This window comes from Atractosteus spatula, chromosome 3 (genome assembly GCF_055471065.1).
Source record: "Atractosteus spatula isolate fAtrSpa1 chromosome 3, fAtrSpa1.hap1, whole genome shotgun sequence".
Lineage (NCBI taxonomy): Eukaryota > Metazoa > Chordata > Actinopteri > Semionotiformes > Lepisosteidae > Atractosteus > Atractosteus spatula.
The window spans coordinates 12173216-12198647 of NC_142708.1; the positions used below are offsets into that span (position 1 = coordinate 12173216).

A 25432-nucleotide genomic window follows, 5' to 3' on the forward strand; every position below is an offset into this window, starting at 1 on the left:
TACAGTTCTCTTTACTTTGAGCACAGCAAAGAAATCAGAATTGACTTCTCTTTTTTAGTTTAAGATTTGCCCCCTTCATAGTCACTGTGGATTAGAGCAAGGTCTAGGTCTCCAAAAAAGCAGCATCACACCTAACCGGGTTTAACTGATCCTGAATTGAGTTGGACCAGTTTCTTCAAGTCTGTGTAAAGTCTTTTAAGATACATCGAAATATATAATATTATTTTACAAAATTCATTTCATTGTTATGCCTGCGGCAACAAACAATTACTGAGGTTCTACAGCAAACAGAAGAGATCACAACCTGCGCACTAATCTGCGCATGCAAGATACAGTTCGCCATTTTCGAAAGATGAGGCTTTGAACCCCACAGACCACGAATGATACTTCCGGGTTTTGGAACGCTGAAGCTGTTTGTGAGGTGTAAGCCTGCAAAAAGCTTTGTGACGTATCGGCGGAGGGAATTGTGGGTAATCGCATTGTATCAGAGAAGCAGAGAGGTTGGGCGCCATTTTGACAGAGGTGGGTTAGAGGCTGCGGAATGCGGGAGGGTAAAAACTGTGTATTACCTTAACATATTTTAGCTCTATAAACGAGGCAGTTATAAGAAAAGGCAAGACGAATCCACTGCAGATAAACGCCAGGCAGAGAAAGGGCCGGAGGATGGCGGTCGACAGGCGAGACGAGAAAGGTAAACTGCGATATTTTCATTTTTGGGGAAGGGTTGTTTACGGGTAAGTGAAAGACGGGTGGCGTGGAGTGCATTTTTTTTTATTTGGGTGCAGAGACGTCTGTAATTTATGTTAAATCCTACGTTGTGAAACGCGTGGTTGTCGTGATATGTGTCCCCCTGCCACAGGCGGGGTATGTGGAGGAGCCTTTATCCTCCTAATCGATCGACTGTATCGGTGTCGTTTGTCAGCTATCTGCTTTGATTTTCAAACCAAGCCCCTGGTTATTCACTCACTTAGGCCCCTCTAAATAACGTTATCCGTTCGAATATGCGGTTTAATGCGCAGCACAAAATTGAAGTTTGTGGCTTCGGACGTGTTTTCTTCATCGACGTTTTTTTCTTTCTCTGAAATGCTGGAAGGAAGCACGGATGGTTGTTGTAAACCTCAGATTTTCTTGCTACCGTGGGGTTAATACGATATTGTAACGCAGAAAGACTGGGCTGCGAGATGCGACTACCCCACCCCGGGTATCCTGTACAAATCCGAGTCTCTGAGCAAAAATGGAGGCGAAAGCCTTATCGTGTAGGCACCTCTCCGTCCTTGTTTACAGATTGGATCTTTGTGGATTCTGACCGGCTCCCTGATCGAGATCGCGAGTGCCAGATTTCCTCCTGATAAAAGGTGCCCCCTAGGCAAAAGGTGTACCTATAATTTTCTTGGATCTGGGACTCTTCTTGCTAAGTGGTGCGCAGTGCAGGGGCTACCGTGTTCAGATCCTCCAGTTTCTGCGTTACTGGGCGACCGCTGGGAAACTGCACGGAGTGAGCACTTTAAAAACGTGACAGGGTATGCATAACGGGAGCCGGCTGCTTCTGGTGCTGGATTTGAGTGCCCTGTCAGCATAGGACGGCTGCTGATCAAGCAAGATGAATTTCAGATGGAGCAGCCATCAGTTCGGTTTCGCTTTGGGCACATGCTTTGGACTTGCCAGTGAGTGGTTCTGAAGCGCTATGGTTTTCATGTTGTGTCTGAAGGGCGGTGTTCAATTTAATCTTCGCTCTGTGAGCTTCCCGCTGATAAACTGGCAGAGATGTAGTCTGTTATGATCGCAGTTCTCTTGATGGGCCCATGTGGATGCTTGCTTTTAAGGTACCCCGTCACATTGTTTAAATGCCAGGCTTTAGGATAAAAAGAAATAGCATAAAATAACATTTTTTTCAAATTATAAAAGGAAGAATGCTTAGTGAAAACATACATTCTGGTTGGCACTGATATATTGTGTAATGATCTTAATTTAACTATGAGTTACAGGAGGACAGAAGTGTAACATGCTCGGTAAATCGAGGTAGCCAGTGTTATGTAAACATAATCTTAAGCTATAGCATTAGTCTGAGCTGTTATTTGTGTGCAAGAAGAGCTGGTGCTGTATTTAAGGTGGGGTTATGGACTTTTAGAGTTCCATAAATTCGTCACTGTATTTCCCACAATGAAATGGAAAACCTCCAGTCAGTTGGAGTAAGAAATAGAGGGTCAGGCATGATAAACAGCAAAACATCTGGGGGGGTCAAGCCACAGACTGCAGCCTCCAGTGTCCCAGCACCAGGTGTGCAGCCCGTGATAGTGCCATCATTAAGCAACATTGCATTCTCAAGATCAGTTTTATTACTCTAAGGAGTGGTATAATGCCTTCTTTTCCTGCCTGCACCCTAGAACATTGCGGCAATGAGGCGTGTTCCCAGAGGAGAGCTGAATTCTTTGACATTATAAGATTGTCTGCTTCAGAATTGCATTGTCACTCTTTCACCATGCAAAATATTCAACTTTAGATTCAGGCTTTGAACTGATGTTAGTGTACATGACAAGTCAAGTCTTGGACGTGGCATGTAATACCCTCTGCCCCTAATCAGAAAGCTTCTTACTCTTATCGGGCCATGAGAGTACCTCAGAAGCATAAGGATCAAGGCAGTTAACCTAACCAGCATGCCTGGAGAAAGGTGGGGACCACCCAGAACCCTCAGAGGACCATGCAGATGCAGGAAGGACGTGCAGATCTCACACAGTGTTTTCATACAAAGTTGAACCCAGGATGCAAGAGCTGCAGCGTAGCAGCTTTAACCATCATGTCACTCGTGATTAAAGAAACACTTCTGTAATTAAATAAATATCAAACATTGTACACCGTTACAGGAGAGGGGTATGTAACCTTATGGTGTGGAAGTTAATATGATAACCTGCAGGTGCTGCATCACAGACTGCAGCTTCGAAAGGTCACGCCCAGAACATCAGCTACAGTGCAGCTAGCTGGTTTTTCATATTGTTCCTGCGCAGGGATTTTTTTATGCAGTGCTGCCATGAGCATTTTTCAGCTGGGGTGTCCTTTACGGATTTCGCATTTTTAGTTTTGGTACCTTTTGTAGGCAAATAAAACGGGTAACTTTCAAAAGCGTGGAGTGGTTCTGTTCCTTTTTAAATAAATTGAACCTTTGGTAATGTAGACTTTGTTTTATGATTCTGTGTATATATATATAGCTGCCCTTTCTAAAGAATAAACCACATTTATGCAAAAGCAGCACGGTTTCCGTTATACCTTTCAGTTAGGACCAGCTTTCATCACTTTAGTGGAAGCCTCTGTAAAAGGGAACTTCAACCGTATTTAATTTGGGGCTAGAAAGAATCAGCGGTACACGGTAACATGTACAACCTCCAATTTACATCATGAAATTGACCACATTTCCAGGTATGTGCATCACCATATTGCCATCATTGTCTGCGATTCAGTAACAAAACTTCAGGTGACTTTTAATCCAATAGAAATACTCTGAATTTTGCAGACAAATACTACTTGTTCTAAAGTGCATTTAGAGTTAACACTGCTGTTGTGAAATGTCTACTACACAACCTATACTTATGCGCTTGGACATCCCAATACATTAGCCATGACAATGACTATTGAGCAGGATGGTTTGATTCACATCATAGTTCTCTCAAATTTGCGCTCTCACCTGTGGAGAGACCAGCGGTTTACAACAAATAGCAACCATATAGTACTTTCACAAAGTTCACAATTTATGCTGAATTCAGAATTTGTGAAATTTTCCAATCCTGTCAATTAATTTATGTTGTTACCGAGATTTAATAACCAGTCGGAGAAACTGAGGGACTGAAGTTCCCTTTTAAAGGTATAACTTTGAAGCAATAAATATGATTTGTATTCCTTTATGTCCTTTGGACCTTAAATCAGAAGGAATGTCTTTCTGAACTCATGGGAAGTGATACCTTTCAGATGGCGAACTCAACGTCCTGGACGATATCCTGACTGAGGCACCTGACCAGGACGACGAGTTGTACAACCCTGAAAGTGAGCATGACATCAACGAGAAAAAAGGTGGGGATCTTAGAACAGGTTTGCTGTGGTTTTGGAGTTTTAATGAACTAGAGACAGTGCCTGTTCCATAAACCTTTGCATGCTTGCAAATGTAACTGAATGAATATATTCCGGGGCAGAGCGGTGGCTCTGTGGTTAAGGATCTGCGCCTGTGGCTGGAAGGTTGCCAGTTCAAATCCCGCAGCCAGGAAGGGAATAGTACTCCGTTTGGCCCCTGAGCAAGGCCCTTAACCCCAGCTGCTCCAGGGGCGCTGTGCAATGGCTGACCTTGCGCTCTGACCCCCAGCTTCTCTCCCTGTCTGTGTGTCTCATGGAGAGGGGTATGCGAAAAGATGAATTTCTAATGCAAGAAATTGTGTATGGGTAATAAAGTGATGTTATGTTATGTTATATGATGTGGAAGAACAGCACAGATCATGTCAGTCTAGAACCTTGAAGCACGGTATCCGACAGAGGTTAACGCCGGTCTCCTTTACACACATAAGTTTTTATTGCAGGATCGAAACGGAAGAACGACCGGGGTGACAACAGCGAGAGCAAAAGGCTGCGCTCTTCTGGACACTCCACCAGGCAGACAGTCAAGAGGTCTTCGACTGCCACAGTCACCGGCGGCAAGAAGCCAGTGAACCCCAGGGGGCGCCACTCAGACTACAAGGCTGAGGAGTATCACTATGACAGGAACAAGGATTCGGGAGACAGGAGAAACCATGTGGTGAGAGGAAGCAGCTCCAGGGACATCCATAAGGTTCACCACGACAAGTCCATGGGCAGGAGGAGGGAGTCGGACAGACGGCCCAAGCCACTGATGCCTGAAGTGTCAGAGGTAAAGTCCTGACCTTTCTGTGGAGAGAGACGTGAACTGCACGTCGGAATTGAATATCTGAACTGCTTGCGAGTCTTGTTTAAAGTTACATAAGTCTTTTCCGGTCATACATGAGTACAAATAGACCTCATATCTTTGTGGTCCTTTTGGAATATGTTTTACTGTTTGGATATTTTTCTTGAGATATTGCTTAATATGTAGATTTTAGTTTACTTTTATGTTCGTTAGAGCTCACCCATCTTTTGACCCGGGTTCAGACCATAAATAGTATGTATTGTCGATTTTTATTGTATTTCACAGTCTCTCGCAAGTCCGTGTCGAGATTTTCATGAGGCAAAAATAAAAAAAGAATTAGCTTGTGAAGCAGTTTTAAATCTTTTAACCCCCAGTTTCAGGGTTTGTGGAGTTTACATAAAATATGCCCCTAAGAACTTATGAGCAAACCATAATTGAGATGTTCTGTTATTTATCAGGCTTTAAAAGTCATCTTGGCACCTGGTTCTTAATTTTGGCTGTTTAAAAATCGCGTGTTTTGTGTTTTCTGAAGTTAAGGAACTGGCTGGGCGTCTTTCCAGTTCTGTTATTCGGATATGGAAGAATTTTTAGCGCAAGTAGTACATTGTGTTGAGCTGGGTTTGCTGTATTTCATGCATCTAAATTAAACGTCGTGTAAATAAGGCATTATCTAGACACTGCCATGTTTTGAGAGTTTATCATTTATTTTCAGAGAGAAAATTGCTTATTTTTTTCCTTAAAAGCAGAAGTTGAGGCGCACCAGTGAGGGGAGTGTGGGCCGGTTGAGTCACTCCTCCAAGGAAGAGGGCAACTCTGAGGACTACGGCTCGGAGCAGGAGACCGGCAGCTCGGGGGCGTCCTCTGAGGGGAACCACTCGGAGCTGGAGGAGGAGGGCATGGAAGACGAGGAAGAGGAGGGAGAGAAGGACGCAGAGGAGGAGGATGAAGAGGAGGAAGAGGAGGAGGAGGAGGATGAGGAAGAAGGAGAGGAGCAGGAAGAGGAGGAGGAGGAGGAGGAATACGAGCTGGAAGAAGGGGACCAGCGGGAGGGCAACGAGCAGAACGACTATGACACCCGCAGCGAGGCCAGCGACTCCCAGTCTGAGTCTGTCTCCTTCTCCGATGCAGAGTCTGTGCGCTCTGGCTCAGGGTCCGAGGCCTCAGGTAACTCATACTTCTATTAATGTTCCTATTCTTTTCCCTCAGCAATCTGCCAGACTCTGTACATTTTGAATGAGTGTTCATTTCATTTGGCAGTAGGTACTTTGTTAAACTTAAACTCAGCAGCTTTTATTTCTTATCCTGTCCTCCCCCTCTTCTTTTTTTTTAAGAACTAAATTTGTTCACTGACTTATACACAGCTGATTCATACTAAATAGGCCTTAACCCTGTCTGTAAGACCAGTCGTCTTTTAATTCTTAGTGCCTTTTGGTCATTGTTTTGGTCAATGTCTGTCAATCTCCCCGACTTTAGACATTTCCCATGTGCTCTGATGCTGAACAGTAATCTGCTGTCAATGTAAATGTTGAGAATCTTTCATGATTACATAACTGACCAGTCTGTTCATTGTAATCATGGGCTGACTTGCTACTTTGGTGTTTCAAAAAGAAGTAGGCAAATACAGTAAAGAAAGTTAAGTCCTTTTAAAACAATAGGTTTGAGTGCTCTAGAGCAGTCCTTTACCATTGTAAAGGGACACTCTAACATAAGAGACATGTTTTCCAATTTACTGTTCAGATAAGGACAAAAAAGAGAAGAGGCGGGCTAGAAGGATTTCTCCAATCGTTTTTGATAGAAGTGGAAGCTCAGCTTCAGAATCATATGCAGGTATTAAAGATCCCCAACCAGTTTTAACCAGTTTTCTGCATTTTCTAAGGAGACGTTTAGGTTCACATTTATCATTTTATCACAATTGTAGTTTATTTTCTGCTTTTGAGTGTAAACTAACCTGCTTTTGTGTTTTCCGAAGACCAGTTGCTCCTGGTCCAAGTATGTACTGTGTACTTGATATTGTATTATCATTTCACACATCATTTTTAGTCTGTTTACCTGTGGGATACAAGTTTGTGTAAGGTGTAAATCTTACATAGCGCAAAATGATTTTCTACCAAGATCGATTATCTATTGGTTTTTCTCCCAAGGTTCTATATCTTAGTGAACTGGCTAAGCCAATATGGTAGATGTTTTCAAAATGGGGTGAAACTAAGTAGAACATGTGGAATGCTGTATTTTTACCAGATTACTTTATCAATGGAAAAGCAGGTCAGATTACATCTAATACAAAAGAAAGTGCATGTGACATGTTTGTTTCTGGCTAAAACCTTCCTATTTAGTTTCATTAGTGATGTCTGGTCTTGTAGATTTTCCCTTAGCTCTTGAATATGATATTATAAAGGGTGATATTCACTGAAAAGTGTTAGTTTAAAATGAAAAAAAAATTATAAAGAGATTAAGAGTAGACCATAGGCATATGCTTGCGTCTGCTCATACCATCTACTGGTTTGGCAGCTTCACTGGCTGTCTCGTAATGTGATTGTCTTACATTCCTGTTGATCCACACAGATTCCTTAAAATTCACAGCATTGTCCTGTCAGCAGAGTGTTTTTACTTACTCTTAAGGCATTTTATGCTTCAGTGAAGTAGTTTTATTCAGTTCTCTTTTCCAGATGTCTATAGTCCTGCAAACAAATCTGCTGCTTTCAAATATGCGTTCTGCTCTCGTTTCATATACAATGTTTTCATTACGTAGGGTCCGAGAAGAAACATGAAAAACTTCCTTCCTCTGTTCGAGCTGTTCGTAAAGGTGGGTAATGTAGAATTCATAGTGACTGTGCTCCGGTTGTTGACTGTTATGTTTTTCCAGAGTAGGTAATCGCTTCATTTACAGATTCTAGGCACATTCAGATGGGTATATAACGGGCGTTTTTCATCTGTGTATTGTTAATTAAACGGGTGATTGTTAATTAAATCATTCCAGCATGATTATGGTCATGTATGAACATTCTTGATGGGCCTGGTTGCATATAATAATGGCTTACATGACCTCCTGGTGAGACCGCTATGACTTTGAAAGAGAGGTGTGTTTTGGACTCATTTGACAGGAACTTCAGTGACCAAGACAGCTTGCTGATGTTTCACAAGAAACAGTGTCTAAGGGGTAACTGTATCAGAAAGACCCCATCAGTACAACTCCGGGGTTGTGATACCCATGCGTTAATTCAGTGGGCAAGCAGCTGCAGGTCAATTGACTATCAATTCCCACCTGGGGCAGAGCGGTTTAATGTCAGAACTTCACAGAATGGGGAACCATGGTCAGGTTGCAGTACACAGTTGCAATTTTAGTGGTTAAAAGAGCACAGGAAATGCATTACTGAGCAGCAAAGAAATGCCACACGGTCAGATGAATCATCCATGTTCTCCACAAAGATTTCAGCCTAAAGAACTCTATAGCCCCGAGTCCTTTAACTGTTTAAACTGGGAAGGGTTTTGTGGGTGCATTTTCCTGCTGTAGTTTTGGTGCACTTGTTCCTTAGAAGGTCAGTGCTAATAGGTACTTAAAGGAACAGAGTGATCGTCTTCACTGCAATGCAATATTTATTTTTTTGCTGGGAGGGGCCATGCATTACATGACAATGCCCCATAGAGCACATGTGATCGTCCAGTGCCTGCTTTATGAGCATGAGATTATCAGATGTCACCAGATTCTACCCCATTTTTTGGCAACTTCCTTATAATTGTAGAATTGTAAAGATTTTGTGATATTTTTTCCATGTCATTTGTTCATTCTGGGATTTTTATAGCTTTCAGAAGAAATTGGTATGAATTGCTTATCTTAAGTCTCTTTAAAGAGACTGGTGTATACCTGATCATGGATATGATATTCACAGTTCTAAATTATTGTATTACTTTTTAAATTCAGCATTTTCCTGTACATAAATTAAGTTGTGGAGGTCAGTCGGTTGTGCACGATGTAGAAATTCTTTGCTTTATTACCATTGATACCAATGGGAGATGCAACTGCTGAGGTTTGAAAACAGAATGCATAGTGAAAGAACCCAGTGATAAAAGATGGTATGTATAAGATTTGTAATGTTTTTTAGAAAAAACATAAAAAGCTATATACATTCTATGAAATTAGAACCTATTGATTTTTTGTAAATTTCATTCACTTGACAGGTCACAGTATGTCAGTATTTGAAATGTACTTTGTGATACCAGCAGAGTTGTGATGCGGTAGTGGGATTCATTAGTAGGCAGGTCTCAGGCAGCAGACTTGCACGCACTGAGTTAAAAATTGAACTCTTTATTCCAAATACACAAATACAAAATCTTAAACCCTAACTCCTCTTGACCACTAACTCTCCATTTGGTCCTCTCTATAAATAGCTGGCAACTACTTTGCTTCCATCGTCAATCTTACTTGAGCTCTTAATGTCCACTGGGTAGTCGGTTGCTTCTTTGCTTTTCACTTGGATGCAGAGCATCACTGAGAGCCTGCTGTCTTGTCTCTGCTTCCTGGTTGAGCTTACTCTGTTTGGGCAGGTAATTACTCACTGCATTCAGGGGTGGTTGGTTCAGGAAAGATATGCCATCTTGTCTATACCCACAGCCTCTCACATCTCTGTACTGTTTTACATCCAGTTAGTATCTTACCAAGTTGATCTTATTGACAAAAATATAGCCTTGAATGACATTTTTTTAGAGCCAGTTTTTCTTAGAATTGTTTCATATTTTAGGTAACGTTATTGGCATTTCTTAAAATCAACAATTTCGTGATTGAATGACTCAAATACAATGGTCTCTCATCCAAAATGTTTTTGTAGTTAGGGCTCTTGGATGCATTTAAACTTGCTTTAGTCATTCATACAGGAGATTTTTCATAGTTAAGAGCTTTAGAGAAATTGTATGACAGGCTGTCAGAGGTCTAAACACTTCAAGGTAAGCTTTCATGATTTTTATGCAGTTGGACTGAGTTTGAAATGTAGTTTAACCATTTTGATAGAGTGTTAAAAATTCTTGCTCTGGAATGGTTTTAAATTTTAAGCTTTACATAACCACAAACAATATAGGAGGATGATTTATTTTAAGAATGTTACTTCTTTATAATGCATTTATATAAAATAAAAAATCTAAAAAAGTGAACTTGAGGTTTAAAGTTCTTTCAGCGTTAAAGGTTTATTGACAACCTTGTAAAGTGGATTTTACTAATTTCTTGTTATCCTAAAGATGTTATTAACAATTTACATTACCAAATGATTAATAAAACTTTACTTTTTCACAACAGTTTAGTTTTTGGACTGTTCGAATTCAGTGGTTTCTTCTCCATGGAGTCCCATGGATTTAATAGTTCACTAAGATTATACCATAATTAAATTAGATATTGCTTTTTCTGTAAACCAGCCCTTTATTGGCAACTGTATATATATCGGAGAAGGAAAATACCTTCTCCCCTGTTCTTGACTTATTTGTGCTTTCTTTTAAAGCTGTTTTATCACAAATGGAGTTCCAGTGTATGTTAATGCTTTTTTCTTTGTTGTAGATCAGACGAGTAAGTTGAAGTACATCCTGCGGGATGCAAGGTTTTTTCTTATTAAAAGCAACAACCATGAAAATGTTTCACTAGCCAAAGCGAAGGTATGTATTTTATTTTGAAATTGTTTCCCTTCTTTGTTTCCACACAGGAGAGGAGTCAAGCTATCACATTTGTCACTTCTGTCAAGAACTTACTGGTGGCATTTTAATCAGCAGTAAATTGTCTAGCTGAAAACGTGCTATACTGAGCACCTTGTAGCAAATAATGAAATGATTTGTTAGAAGAAGAAATTGTCAAAGAAGGTACATTGCACAGTTCTGTGCTTTTTTAAATCAATTTCTTATTTTCCTAGCGGGATTCCATTGAAGAAATGAGTATAAAAACTAGCAGTGAAGTGTAAAATCTGCTATATTATCCAGAGTTTTCACTTCAAATTGACTTTAAATTAGTTTGTGTTTGTCTTTCTATTTGGTTTTCTTTTCTATAAATTGTACCCTTAAAATCTATGAACATTTGGAGTTTTCAATATAGTAAGCTGATGCTTTAAATTATATAGTACCTGATGGTGTGGTTCTGGCAGTCTGCTTCAAATGTTTTTTTAGTTGTCAGGCACTTGTACATAAAACTAGATCCTCCTTACCTGGGAGTACAGATGGCTGTGAAAGAAATGGGAGGGATTTGTACTGATGGAACATTTCTTCCCCTTGCTACAGATGTCTGTGTATTCTTTAACTGTGTCCTTCAACTTGTACGACAGGGAAGGATTTTTGCTTTGTAGCTGCACAAGTTAGGAAATTTCTGCACAGTATTTTTATATCACTCCCAGCCTTTTGTTATGTCGCTGTAGGGTGTGTGGTCCACACTTCCAGTCAATGAGAAGAAGCTGAATGCTGCATTCAGATCAGCCAGAAGTGTGATCTTAATCTTCTCAGTGAGAGAGAGTGGGAAATTTCAAGGTAAGGCACTGTAACAAATTCAGCCCTTTCAGTCAAAATCCATACTTGTTTGTGTCCGTTTCATGTATTCATGCATGAGCGTTCATTGCTGTTCTGGTGTGTGTAGGTTTTGCCAGGCTGTCTTCTGAGTCTCACCATGGAGGGTCTCCCATACACTGGGTTTTACCAGCCGGAATGAATGCTAAAATGCTCGGAGGGGTGTTCAGAATCGACTGGATCTGCAGGTAATACAACATACACAATTTAAAATGCATCACAGAAGCTTTCATTACATTGTTGTGTAAATGCAGACCCTCGCCCCCCAGTTAATTCAGTTTAACGGAACTACAAAAGATGACAAAAATAAAACGACGAGGTTCTGCGTTACTCTTCAGTAATAATCAAGGAACGCAAATCGAGGGAGAGAAATTGGGAGGCACTTTTTCCCAGAGCTTATTTCTGTAAAAAATAGTATTTTGCCAAGTTTGATAACTTTTCCATGGTCATGTACAATTTTTTTTAATCTGTTTGAAAAAATCTGTAACATGTTGAAATGCACCCTGGATTTTAGTTTGATACCTATGAAAGTTTCCTTTTGCGAGTTGTTTAGTAAGAGGTAGGGGGAAAAGCATTTATTTTTGTCCATTTTTTTTCTTACAGACGAGAGCTACCCTTTACAAAAACGGCACACCTCTCAAATCCCTGGAATGAACATAAACCAGTGAAGATAGGACGAGATGGACAGGTGCTTTTTACCTTTCCTTCCTTTTAACTTTTGTCCATGCATAGCCAAAATGATAGTCATGTCCACTAATGTTTTTGAGCTTTTGATAATAGGTTTTTAACATATTGTAAAGTGTATATATATATATTGAATAGTAGTTCAGGTGGGTAGCTGCGTCAGCATGCGTAGGCTGCAAAGGAACAAGTAATAGGTTTATTCCATGCTAAAAAAAAAAGAAGAAAGAGAACACAACGTTTCGGCCGTGGAGCCTTCTTCAGGTGTAAGGACCTCACACTGGACCCTCACACCTGAAGAAGGCTCCACGGCCGAAACGTTGTGTTCTCTTTCTTCTTTTTTTCGGCATGGAATAAACCTATTACTTGTTCCTTTGCATATATATAGAATAGTTTAAAATATAAAAGATAACGATTTAAAATACTTTTGCAGTGTTATACGTAACATGTTCTGACAGATTCATAGTAGTCTTTAAGTTTAAAATACACAAGCAGTCATAAATGTAATGAATGAAAGATTGCTCTAAGAAAACTAAGTGCTTCTAAAGTTTAATGTCCATGTTAAGCAGGTTGACTAATGTGAGTTTTTAATCCTAAGCCTTTTAATTGGTCGTCCAGCTGACAGTTTTGTCCAGTGTCGCAAGGTGTTTATCTCACTTACGTTTAACTCTTATCGTTGTAAATGCTACTAATTTCAGTTTGTCATGCTTGTCACGTCCTGATTACAGTACCATCCTCAAGGTAGATATGTCATTTGTACCATCCCCCATAAAACTGAGTTGCACACATATGACCACACCACAGTTTTGTCCTAGCTGTACAAAGCCTCGGAAATGTGCGAACAGTCCACCACAGGTATTCATGTTATCCTTTGGTGTTCTTCTGTACTTCTGTCTTTGAGTGCCTGTCTCAAGCTGTTAGATGTATGGTACAGTTTGATCAGTCCATTGCTACCTTGTTTTAATGAGTTGGGAATAGCCTTTCTCACCCAGCGAAGTTCATTTTCTGCTCAACTAAATGTTTTTTTACAATAAAAAAAACGTCACTAGTTTCCTGACCTAATAAGATCTAGTAGCCTTTCCCAAACCCACCTGTAGGTATTGTTGTCTACCTGTGATCAGATACAAATCTAATACCAATTTCATTTTTAGTTTCTGTTTTAGTTAGGTGGGCTGAATACCCTCTTCTCATTTGTGACCTGTACATTCTTACAATTTTTCAAAAAGGTTTTACATTGGTGGATGGGAGACAAATGAGAGGTTTTAAGTATTTACGTGATCAGTATCTGTGTTTATTCATATTGTAAGCTGAGCTTCATGTAACAGTTTGAATGTGTAGATGCTGCTTTGCTGCTCCTCGGGCACTTTCCCTGGAATAGTTAGAATGTGAAAACCAGTGTAGGACAGCAGCTCGTTACAACTGACTAGGTGATGTGCAGCCAGGAAGGTAATGCACATGAAGTTGCAGTTTTTTCCTCTGAGATGGAGTTGTTAGTAATCCTAACTATTACCTATTGATAAATCGGACTCTGTTGGATTAGGTGCAGTAGCTTAAATTTGAACTGTTGTCTTTTCTGTCCCCTTTAATTGATTTGTTTTTGTTTTCCCCCCTTTGTCCGTGGAAAGGAAATCGAGCCGGAATGCGGAACCCAGCTGTGCCTGCTTTTTCCACCTGATGAAAGTATTGACTTGTATCAGGTTATTCATAAAATGCGTCACAAGAGGAGGATGCACTCGCAGCCGCGCTCGAGAGGACGTCCTCCGCGTCGAGAGCCAGGCCGTGATCTGGGAAGGTTAGAAACGTTCTTTGGACCCGCTAGTAAGCGCTTGTGTTGGAGTTACGTGACGGAGTTCTTGAGATTCACCAGCCCCAGTTCTTTCAACACTGCGAAGAGAAAGAAAACGAAATCCTCAAATCAAGCTGCACGGACGTTTTGTGGCTTCATTGAGGATTACATGCCAGTTTTTTTTTTAAGCCGAAAAAAGTTGCAGAATGGAAGTGCCTTTCTCACATGCGTAACGTCCCGACACCCTAATGAAACTAGGTGCAATCTTATCAGTTCTTTATTTTGGTTAGGAGGTGGGAGTAAAATGCATGCTTTTTGTTTTGGTAGATTTTTGCAAAAGATCATTTGTCCAAAATCTAGAACAGCTGTTTTAAATTTGTTTCCAAAGCCTTTTCTTTCAGGTGTATCCCTGGGGATAAACATAATCAGATATGGGACTTTTTAAAAAGAAGCCGTAATTATTAAGCAGAAGATGACGCCTCGATTTGAGGGGGGAAAAATGCTGATAAAAATGCTTTCAAGAGGAGCATTTTTGCGGGACTTTCCACAGCACAGTAATGTGTTAAATAAGTATAGATACACGTGTATGTAGCCACAGAAAGAGCACGCGTCCTTCTGCCACGCTGCGGGAGAGTGCTAGGCCAGTTTGGAAAAGGGAGTCGTTGGCCTTTGGGAGACCCGGCAACAAACCAGTGGCGGGCTGTTGCTGTGTCTGTAAACAGTCTTTCCTGGTACTTGTCGCAGTGCCTGTGGACTCAAGTGTTTTCAGAGATCATCTTAAAAGAGCACTGCTTTATTTGAACTGTGTTTGTGTACCACGCTCTCTTGAGTGGGGAAAAAAAAAGTTCTAACGTGCTCAAGCAGACCTGTAAAAAAAAAAATTAAATGTAAAGTACAAGAAACGGAGATCTATGGCCCATGAACTGACATGTCCGGTGCTCCTTACGGTGTTTTTTTTTTACCCCACTTGCAAGCATGAAAGGAAATGTATTGGTTTACACTGCTCACTGCTCAGAAGGACTGTGGATGTGTATTTTGTGATGATGCTAAAGCCCTTGATAGAAGTTTTCCCCTGTGGAAAAGCATCCTGTGGTAGGTAGGAATACCCCAAGGAGTAACCCCAATTCCTTACCTAAAAGGACTTTGCTCAAGTAAGGTAGGAGGCAATCTGGCAGTACCCCCATTTCCTTAAAAGGCTTAAATGGACTGAGAACCCAAGAGAAGTTATACACCAAGGGGGTTCACATTGCTGTGTAGAAAAAGAGAAAAGACGGAACCCCATTAATATTTTTGTTTGATTGCAATGGACTGCAAAGTGTCAGTGCTACCCAAATGGCACCCCTTCTCTGCCTTGCCAGGTCCTCCTTTTAATGTTTGTGGCTTTAGACCCTAAATGATAAGCTGGACTGCTTTTATGAACTTTTACTATCATAATTATTGCCATCGTTAACAGTCACAAAACTACAAGAAAAGCGGTATGTTACTACTTTAACCAGCTTCTTTCAATTTCCTGTAGTTTGTTTATTTCTGGGTTTTGGACAATCTGTAGATTTTTAGTTTAAAATCTTTCAATTATAAAGTAAGTAATGTAGTAAGAAAATATCACCATTTTGCCTGTAAAATTTGCAAATTGCACTCAGGATTTTTAATATCCAAGTAAGTTTTCAATGTTGATTAATGTAAAGAGACTTAATAATGTTATTGTTTTAATTATATTTTAAAGATGTTTTAAATGGGTATTAATCATTAGAGATATTCAATGCAGGGTTATTTTGGTAGGAAAAGCTTGATATTATAAATTGTGCTGTGAAAAGGCTTTCATGAGGACTTTTCATTGTGTTATATAAGTCATCTGTAGTAGGTTCACAATTTCTTTTCAGAATTTATAATTCTGAATTATAAAAAATAATTTAGAATTGTGAATTATTTTTTAACAGGATCTAGAATATGCAGTTTATTACATGCATTAAACTAAATGGGATTTCAGAAATTTTGTGCAAATGGTTTCACATGTGAAACAGCAGCTGAAGGGAAGTTAAACGGTGTTTCCTGATCATTACCTAAAAAAAGAGCCTAACTGGAAAACATTTTTCCTGGTTCCCCCTTTTATTTCTTGGGAATTGTGCCTTAATGCAGAAATGCATTATATGTGATCAGTAAACAATTTTTTATTCCTAAATCATTGCACTGACATTAATTTACCTATTGTTGCTGCACATTGAAACCATTACTCTGTTTACAAAAATATGACATGGATTTCTGGTATTTAAAAAAGTCCTCATGTTTTAAGACCAAAGGCAAATTTACACATACTCTTTTTGGGAGATGAATGAGACAAAAGCAGAGACTCCCATTGATGTTCAACACACTGTTAAGAATGTCAAGGTTCTTTTCCTGCATTTTTCATTTAAGCCATTCATAGTGGAGCAGCAAATTTGCAGAGGTTTTATGTTAATTAACATTTTATGTTAATAGCTGCATTAACGAAAACAGTGGCAAGAAGACTAGAATGGAAGAACCATAATCACACTGCTTGCTTGTTATATAGCATTCCCCTTATATGATGTATGAGCATTTTCTGTTTTTTTAAGTGTACTGTGAATATGAAGTGCCTATTATTAATTGGCAGAAATTAATCATTCTTTATCAACCAGCGTAAACCGTATCAACCAGCTTGGTAGAAGCCATTTTTTCTCCTTTTCTAAAAACAAATCTTCAACTGTAAAAAGTTTTATTTGCTTAGGAAATGCCTATATTGAGGGCAGCATAGTTGTATAGAAATCATTTATGATATGTAGCCACTAGCCAGAGCAAGGACAGTTAAAATGTCAAGTCATGAGTGTAGAGGTTAATTTGTTTTTTTTCGTGGGTCAACGACAGATGGAAGTGCTCAGTACTTTGTCATCTCGGTACACTTTGTAAAGTAATCCCATCTGAAATTTTTTTAAATGGATTATATACTAAGATTCAAGAACTTATGCATACCTAATTAGGTTTGGTTCACCCCAGTGCTTATCTCAGTGTATCTTCACCTTGTATTTTGCTTTGCCTGATCTCCCTTAATTAATATGTTTAAATTTGCCTTGTCTGCATATGGCTAGCAGTTCAGATTTTCCAGATTGTCCTTCTTTAATACAGTTAACCTCTGTCAGGATCAATAGCTGTTATACAGATGTTGTAAAGTTGTCTGTGTATTGTTCAAGTTGTTGTTAATTATTTACCTAATTCGTGTAGGCGTCGACCGGAGGAATATGACATGCACAGCAGAAAAAGACCAAGGATTGACTATCCACCAGAATTTCCACAGAGACCAGGTCATTATAAAAAACTTAATTAACGGGGACATTTCCAAAAACATGACTTTAGACACTCAGTGATTCTTTTCAGTCCAGTTTAGAATTTAATTTGGTATTTTCTCTTTTAATTGAAAAAGGGATTCTCTCAAATCTTTTTCATTTTTGAATGCTTTGTGACAATTTCCTAAGGTTCCAGTGAAATTTCTCGATGTTGCAGAGTGTATTTTGTGATGCAATGGATTGTAGGAGCTGTTGAGGTGAGTATGGTAATCAGAAAACATTTTATGTTGCCATCTAAAATTCTTGGGTTCAGAACTGCATTAGTATGCTAGCTGCAAAGGAGCAAATAGAAGTTCTTTGAAAATTAAGAACTATTTCATCTTAACGATCATTGTCTTCAGATGAGAAACATTGGAAGAAGGTCCCACAGTCGAAACAACTTGAAAATGATCAACTTGAAACATCTGAAGAATGCTGTACAGCTAAAGTTTTCTTCTTTTCAATTTGGAGTTTACTTTGTTCATCTTACATTGTTGGTGTTGAGTATAATTTTTAAAACCTGCCACCCTGCACCACAATCTGATTTCTCTCAACTATAAACTTACGTATTTTTGCAATCTTGAGAGATATAGTGTAGCTCTGGCCATATTGTTTAGAGAGTGAGTTGCCCGTTCTAAAAAAAAATGCTGTATTTCATTTTTCAGTCAATTGAAAAGTCTTTTAAAATGAGCAAGACCTTTGATTCGTTTTAATTCAGAGGAATTTTAAATATGGGAACTCAAACTTGGGTAAATAATTTCTGCAATATAATTTTTTGAATATTCCTCACACTAAAGCTGCTGTATTTCAAGTCTGAATTGGTCGGACAAGTTGTAGATTTTTGGTTAACCCATGAAGATTAGTACCGTTTGTCTTCTGAGTTGTCAAGAAGCTGTAGTGAAGAGTTGTTTACCCAGCTGTCACATGTCCTTAGGTGTGGTTAGCCAACTTTTTGAGTAACATTTGCCCCCCCTGGTGGCCATAACAGGAATTCAGACTTTGGGTCTTCATTCAGGTCTATAGGACACTTATTTTTTCTGCTCTTAAATATTTTTTGGCATAAGGGCATTTAGATACATTTTCATTTTTTTTCTTCTCAGCTTAAGGAAAATACTATGTTGAATCTTACAGTGTTAAGGAACCTTTGAAATGAATATTGAAGAATTTGGAAATGATGCACTTTCTGGATTTTCCCACTTTCAATCCTTTTTGGAGAACAGATCTTCACCTATTTTAAAATATAGTTATGTCATTAAATTGTGTAGGAAGTTTCTAGCAACGGTTGTCCTATTTAGTTATACTAAGTAATAGATGATACTTTTATAATATTACTATTCGTTCGCTCAGACAGTCTTGGAACTAAAACTGTGACTGCTCAGAATCTTTTATTGGTCTTTCATCCTAAATACTAAGTCAGTGAAGCAAAATTACTTTCCTATTCACAAGTAGTGTATGGTGTATTTTATCTTGAATTTTACATAATCATATAATTACAATTGGAGTTTTTTTTGGCTCACATATGCTAGTATGTGAACATATGATAGAGTCATGTATGTGAATAGTTTAACAAGAGCCCTGAATATTTAAATTGACCTAAAACTGGATCAATTTGAGGAAAGTGGCAGGAAATGAGGGTTTTTACCCTTATTGGTATCAAACTCCGGCATAACCCATTCATTTGTTGTTTGAGTAGGTTACATGAAAGATCCTCAGAATCAGCCTTTGGATAGGCAGGTTGTTGATAAGTTGTATCTTAAATGTTTTTTCTTCTTTTCTTCCCCTTTATCAAATGTATAGATCCACTTTTAACAAGTAACTTCATTCCTAACAGACGGTTTTCTGGAGTTCGACGGGATGTGTTTCTCAATGGGGTGAGTTTTGTACCGCCAACAGATTTCTTAACTGTGAAATAAGTCTTAGGTGGATTGTGATTAAAAACATGAAATCCTGAAAAATGAAATGTTTAATTCAGCCTTTAAAATGTTATTTTAAGTACTGCTTTACCTATGAAGCCTTAAAGGAAAATGGTTTGAGGAACAGTGCTGGTGTTTGTTGGCTGATTAGTGTTTAAACTGCTTAACAGGAAAGGAACCCAAGAGAAGCAATTATAATTAGCAAATTCATACTAAATTGTCCAGGGTATAAGGATGATTGTGACTATTTTCGTTTTAGAATTGCATTTTTTTTTCTCACATCCATCTGATTTGGACATGCCAGTTGTTTTCACCTTTTGGCTCACAGCTACAAGCCATCTTGACTGCAGACAGGAAAAAATGAGCAAGAGTGGGCAACCTTGAGGCCCAGTGCAGATTAGAGAGGAGGCTCGTCCCACATCAGTCACCGCTCATCCAGTAGTAGAGCTTGCTCATTTGCAGGGAACTGTAGCCAAGCTCATATCACCCACCCTGAATGGCTCTAAGCCAATTGTATGGTTTCATGTGGGGAAATGTAGGGACAAGACCAAGGATTGTGCAGTTCAGCCCCAGCTTAGGGGCACCTATGAGGTTTGAACCACATTGAGAGGCCTGGATGAACATTTATGTTCTTTTAAAATCAAATCGTGTGGAAGAAGGTGAAAGCTTACTACTCTGTTTCTCATAATCTTGGCAAAGGAACATTATGATCAGATCAGTTTTAGGCTTCACCTTTCAGATGCATTTACTGCCTGGAGTGCTGTGTGGCACCTGTTGTACCTATAAGTTCCCCATTAACGAGCGAGCCTTTGCTTTTCACAAGTAATGAAGTCCAGCATCTGAATTGGGGGCAAACTCATTTGCCTTAACTCTTTATCGAGATCACCTATATCCTTTTGATCTTTATTGAACTCTCATTCTGATATGTTCTGTAGAGCCACAGTTCCAGAAGTCTTATGTCTCTTTGAATTTGCCTCAGTGACCCAGGATGAAGTGTGGGTACTGAAAAATGTAGTTATTTGGTCCTTAAAAGGTTTCTTGTTTTACAGTCTTACAATGATTATATGAGGGAATTTCACCATAACATTGGGCCACCTCCACCCTGGCAGGGAATGGTAAGAATAATTTACTTGTCACCCAAAATGTACAATCTATCCGTAGATTTTTAAGCTTTTCAATTTGCCGCATCCCACAATTATTTATGTGAATTTTATCACCTCTGTCATTTCCATACCTATTGAAAATAAACTTTGTAACTTTTTTCATGATGTCCTGCGTTTTTGTAGTTCCTAAAGTATGTATGCAAACAAAGCTGCTCTGGACAGTGTCCAGGGATACATTTGTCTCTTGTTACGTTAACACATTTCCTGGAGGGTCTAGCCTATTTTTGGTTTTGTTCAAACCTGAGTGGTCAAAACAGTAAGTTACACTTTCTTAATTAGACCTGTGCTTTGTAAGGTCTTTACAGTTGGTTACTCAAAGCATTTACGTGAGTTGTCTATGAAACACCTTGGTGGTGCCAGGTGAGGATTACCATTATGCAGTTAAAGAAGAGTTTGGTTGGAACCAAAATCAGAGGCCAATAGGCACTCCAGGAATTGAGTTGACACCCCTGCTTTGTTTCTATCTAATCATTCTTGGAAACATTATGTATACTGAAATTGTGGTATACAGTATCCAGGAATCTAAAATTTAACCTTGTAAATGGCAAAGTGTACAGTCATTTGGTTGAGGACCTAGATCTCTGTTTTTCCTTCACTAGGCACCTTATCCTGGAATGGAGCAGCCCCCTCATCACCCTTACTACCAGCATCACCCTCCTCCTCCTCAGACTCATCCTCCTTACTCCGGACACCACCCGGTGCCGCACGATGCCCGATACAGAGATAAACGCATTGTACGTTCGTTTACTTCGAGTCTGGTAACATTCCAAATCGTTAAATCATCTTCGAATGCGACTACATTTTTTTTGCAAGACTTTGATTGACCCTTTTTTTTTAACCAGGCTCAGTTCTTCATTTCTCTAACTTCTTTTTAATGATTTTGGCGAATCACATTCGGTTATGACTGGTTTAGTATTTGTGTGCTCAGCCTATCTGAGCCCTTATAAGTAATAGGTTTTAATTACTAATCCAATTTTAGTGTAAAACTGTGTGGTAAGTGCTGATTTTCATTTATTTGGAACTAGACAAAGCTTGGAAGATCAAAAATCCTTATTTTAACATATTGTAGCGCTCTCGGGTTCACATGGGTATGCGCCCTCACCGCTGCCGCCTCAGGTTGGCCCCCCACTGCTGGGGACTCGAACCCAGGCCTCCGGCGTCACTCAACAGGGACCCAGCCTCTTGAGCTAAAGGGAGATCTCCCCTCAGCCCGACAGCTGCGGTCCCTGCTATTCACAGGGAAGGGCGGTGACGTCACCGCGCTGGTAAGCCGGCTCGCACAACCTGCAATGGTGGCCGTATGCGTTACAATATATTCCTATGAACATTAGGTTACATAGGGTTAATGTTACCAGTTTTGGTATAAAAAAGTGAAGGTTAAAGTCGACTGGAAATACACAATGTATCCGTTGAAATTGTACATTTGATCTTTTTTAGGTGATATCACTTCTAACATTGTAGTGATTCAGATTCAGTCTGCTGATGTATGAAAAGATACCCAGCTATGTTGTTGAAGCCATCGCTTCTTTCAGGAAATGGCTGGTTGAGATCCATGTTCAATGGGCTACCCTCTGCCAAATGGGGAGCTGAATCCCCTCCTTTGTAAGCTCTATGCTCTTATCAAAACCAGCTTGGTAAAATTTAATTAATTTGGCCAATTTATTAATTTAATAAAACTGCATTCATTGATGGCCATCAGGCTAGTTTTATGCAGTCACTTTTGATTGATTCTGAAAGCAGGCTTACATGTTAAGGGTTCTGGGCATAGCGTAGTGCAGGCAGGCTGTCATACACCTCAACATGTATGGGCCTTGCGTTCTGTGAATCACTGATTCAGATCTCTGTTAATCTGCCATTTACCACCTATACCTTCAGTTCCCTGTTTCAGTAGCTCGGCTAGGATTGTGTAGGTTCTGTGTAAAAGGTTTCTGGGGGTCTGTGGCCTTGCAGCGTAATCAGTGAGAGTTGTATCACGTCTCGAAAGTAGCTGTTGTTGGCAGGGTGGCTTTGAGTGTGAAAAGAAGCAGATGGCTTGTTTTTGTAGGTTCAGGTAGCGCTGGACCTAAAAAGAGGCCACATAAAGAACACTTTTCTCCTGAGTGTTTTTGCAACCTTTTCATACACTGTACAACAAAAGCGATTTTCCTAGTCAGGCATTCACATTTTTTCACTCTGAAAATGTCAAAAAAAAAACGCTCACGAAGCGTGATACTACTTTCACACACTAAAGACATGCGACATCGACTAATATTTTAGGCGGGTCACGTTTGGTGCGTACACGCCTTATTAGCCCACCAGGCGTCGCGCCTGTAACCAGGACCTTCCCAAACGCACTGGTTCCCACAAACACGCCGGCGGGCTGAGGTGCAGGCGGGGCCGAAGGAGGGAATGAAGGCCGTGCTGGTTTTTCTCGGCAGCATGACTACGACATGAGGGTGGACGACTTCCTGCGGCGCACGCAGGCGGTGGTGAGCGGGCGCAGGAGCCGGCCCCGGGAGCGCGACCGCCAGCGGGAACGCGACCGGCCACGGGACGCCCGGCGGGACAGGGAGCGCGAGCGCGGGCGCGAGCGGGAGCGCGAGCGCGAGAGGATCCGGGACCGGGAGCGAGAGAAGGAGAGAGGGAGATACCGAAGATGATGCCATCGGCTGTGTTTTTTTTTTTAAAAAAAAAGCTTCATTGTATTTGAAGTGCTCCTTTTATATATATATAAAAAAAATCTTTTCCACAAATTTTCATGTTATGTTTCATAAGAACTGTGAAAGCCCCATGTGTTTTATGCATGTAGTATCACAAAACTGGAATAAGACAAATGCAGATTTTGGATTAATTATTGGGAAGGCAGAGGGAATTTTGAAGGCGAGATGGAATCGGGATTTTTTTTCTCTTCTGGACACATCTCCTTGTTCATTGCCTCTACTGTTATCCTGTTTTGTATTAGTCTTGAATAGAAAGGATAGCAGGTTCTGCTCTTGCCACATGTCTGTATTTGTAATTGCACATGGTTAAATGAAGATATTGCTGCTAAAAAGTATGCAGTTGTACTTAAACTGCCAGTGTTGTAGCAAGTACCCTTTTATAGTCCTTTTACTTTTCAAGCCATGTATTTTCCAGTGTTGAGTGATAAAAGCAATATCAAGAGATTATTCCCTTTTTTGTTTTTCAAAAAAGAAACCTTTAATCAGTGCTATATGGCTTCACATTTTGAAACTATTTGTACAGTGACTTGCAATGTACACAACTAGATTGTGGTTAACTTGTATCTTTCAGTGATACTTTTTGTAAAAATAAATGTTCCCCTGAGGTTTTTGTAAAGGTTGTACAGGGTGGTATTTGGTCAAAGCAAGAACAGATACCATTGCTTCAATAAACTGTCTTGTCACTGCTTTTTATAATTTTGTCTGAATACATATTTTACTTTCTAGGAAGGGTCATGTCTGACAGCTTTACAGAACCTACCTAAAATCTTTTTCTTGGTTTAGTGACGCAGTTTGTGTTGGCGATGTAGATTATAAAAAGTTTTGGTTTGGGGGCAATTCTATGCATACATTTGAGAAAACATCCTTTATATTCAACCCAGTGGTTTCAGGTGACTGCAGGTACTGAGACAATTTTAAGTAACTTTCAAACTCTGTAAGTATGTGCATATCCCTCTGAGGGACAACTGCATTGTCCTGTGGGTTTGGGGTCACTGTGCTGCTGCACGGTGCAGTGTGTCCCAGGAAATATGGAAGGATTTTCTTTCTCTTTCCCAAGCAGACATTGCTTCTGTGAACTTCCGCTGAAATCAGCTGTTCCTGATAAAGTGAAGGAGCGATTTCCAGGGGAGTGCCTGCATTCCCATTCACTCCTGCAGCTGTACACCAGGCTTCGCAGCTGATGTGTTGTTGTTTTTTTTTGGAACATCCGCAGCCGTTCTTTTTCCACTTCAGCCTTTTCATCACTCTGATCAAAGTGTAGCATGCACTTCGCTGTCTAAACTCCCCCAAACCACTTCTGGCTCATGATTACAATTCCAAGCAAATTACCTGTTTTTTTTTGTTCTTGTTGCTGATGAGGAGGTTATATCCTGAGGTATAGCCTTTCACATTTTGCTGTACCAGTCTTTGGTACATAAATATGTCATAAATATAAATATCCTCACCCCTGTGCTCTGGTGGTTGTCGGTAATTTCGCTGGCATTTATGAGCCCAATTACCTGACAAACACCTTAGTAGGAGACACCTGTTGACTGGTTGTCCCAATACTTCTGCTCCTCCAAAGTGGAGCTCCAGACTGTCTCTGACTTCACTAAATTTTAATTTAGACCCCGGAGATCTGAACTTCTCACTAGAGGAAATGGTGGAAATCCCAGAACGGTTGTCCTGAGGTTTTTGGAGGACACTGTACCATGATTGTGCAAGTTGATTGCTAGGCCACATTACTGCAACAAGTTCTTCTTTTCTTTTGTGGCAATTCGTTTCATATCAGAAAATGGCAACTTGTGTCTTTTGATCCTCTGAATATTTTCAAAACTTGAATTTAGTCTGAAAGCCCATACTATTTTAACTTTGGTCAGGTTGCTTCTGGTACAAAGCTACACATCCAAAATAAAACATTTTAGATTCTACAAATATTCTGAATGGGATCATATTTAGAAAGTGGCTGAAAATAGGAATTAATATCCACAGATGTGGGTATTTTTCGCTTGGTATTGTTATATATATGTCAGAAATTAGTTTTAACATTTTTCTAGTTCTAGAAAAATTGTGATAAATGTTTTCTTCCTGATGATACTCGGGTGATATTCGATTCTGGCTTAACATTTGACCCGCATGCGCAGCATATTGTCAAAACCTCTTTTTTTCACCTCAGAAATATTGCTAGACTACGCCCTATGTTATCACTGAGTGTGGCTAAAACTGATCAACGTATTTGTGTTCTCCCAAATTGACTACTGTAATGCTCTACTCGCTGGGGTATCTAAATCTACATTGAACAGACTGCAGTATGTCCAAAATTCGGCAGCCAGAATCCTGACCAGGTCCACTGGTTCATTTCTTTCTGGACGTAATGTAACCAGGGACTTATTAATCCACTGTTTGATAACCTTCCAGTAGCCTGACAATGTACGAAAAACTTCAAATAAATTG

General features: G+C 39.8%; 1 protein-coding gene across 7 annotated transcripts; it reads left to right on the top strand.

The window, feature by feature from the left end:
* Positions 1-485: 485 nt before the first annotated feature.
* Positions 486-23695, top strand: ythdc1 (YTH N6-methyladenosine RNA binding protein C1). 7 transcript variants are annotated; one of them, XM_088910123.1, is made up of 16 exons: positions 486-691; positions 3958-4059; positions 4545-4882; positions 5644-6061; positions 6635-6724; positions 7647-7700; positions 10437-10531; positions 11278-11386; positions 11493-11610; positions 12026-12110; positions 13729-13895; positions 17124-17203; positions 19022-19095; positions 20187-20252; positions 20900-21034; positions 22718-23695. In XM_088910123.1, exons 1-16 carry the CDS (start codon positions 664-666, stop codon positions 22937-22939), a joined length of 2181 nt encoding a protein of 726 aa, XP_088766249.1. In that variant the 5' UTR covers positions 486-663; the 3' UTR covers positions 22940-23695. The 7 variants fall into 7 exon arrangements, with proteins under 7 accessions (XP_088766249.1, XP_088766253.1, XP_088766248.1 ...); XM_088910122.1 differs by having other exon boundaries at positions 495-691; positions 5641-6061; XM_088910124.1 differs by having other exon boundaries at positions 495-691; positions 4557-4882; positions 5641-6061.
* The last annotated feature ends 1737 nt before the right edge of the window (positions 23696-25432 follow it).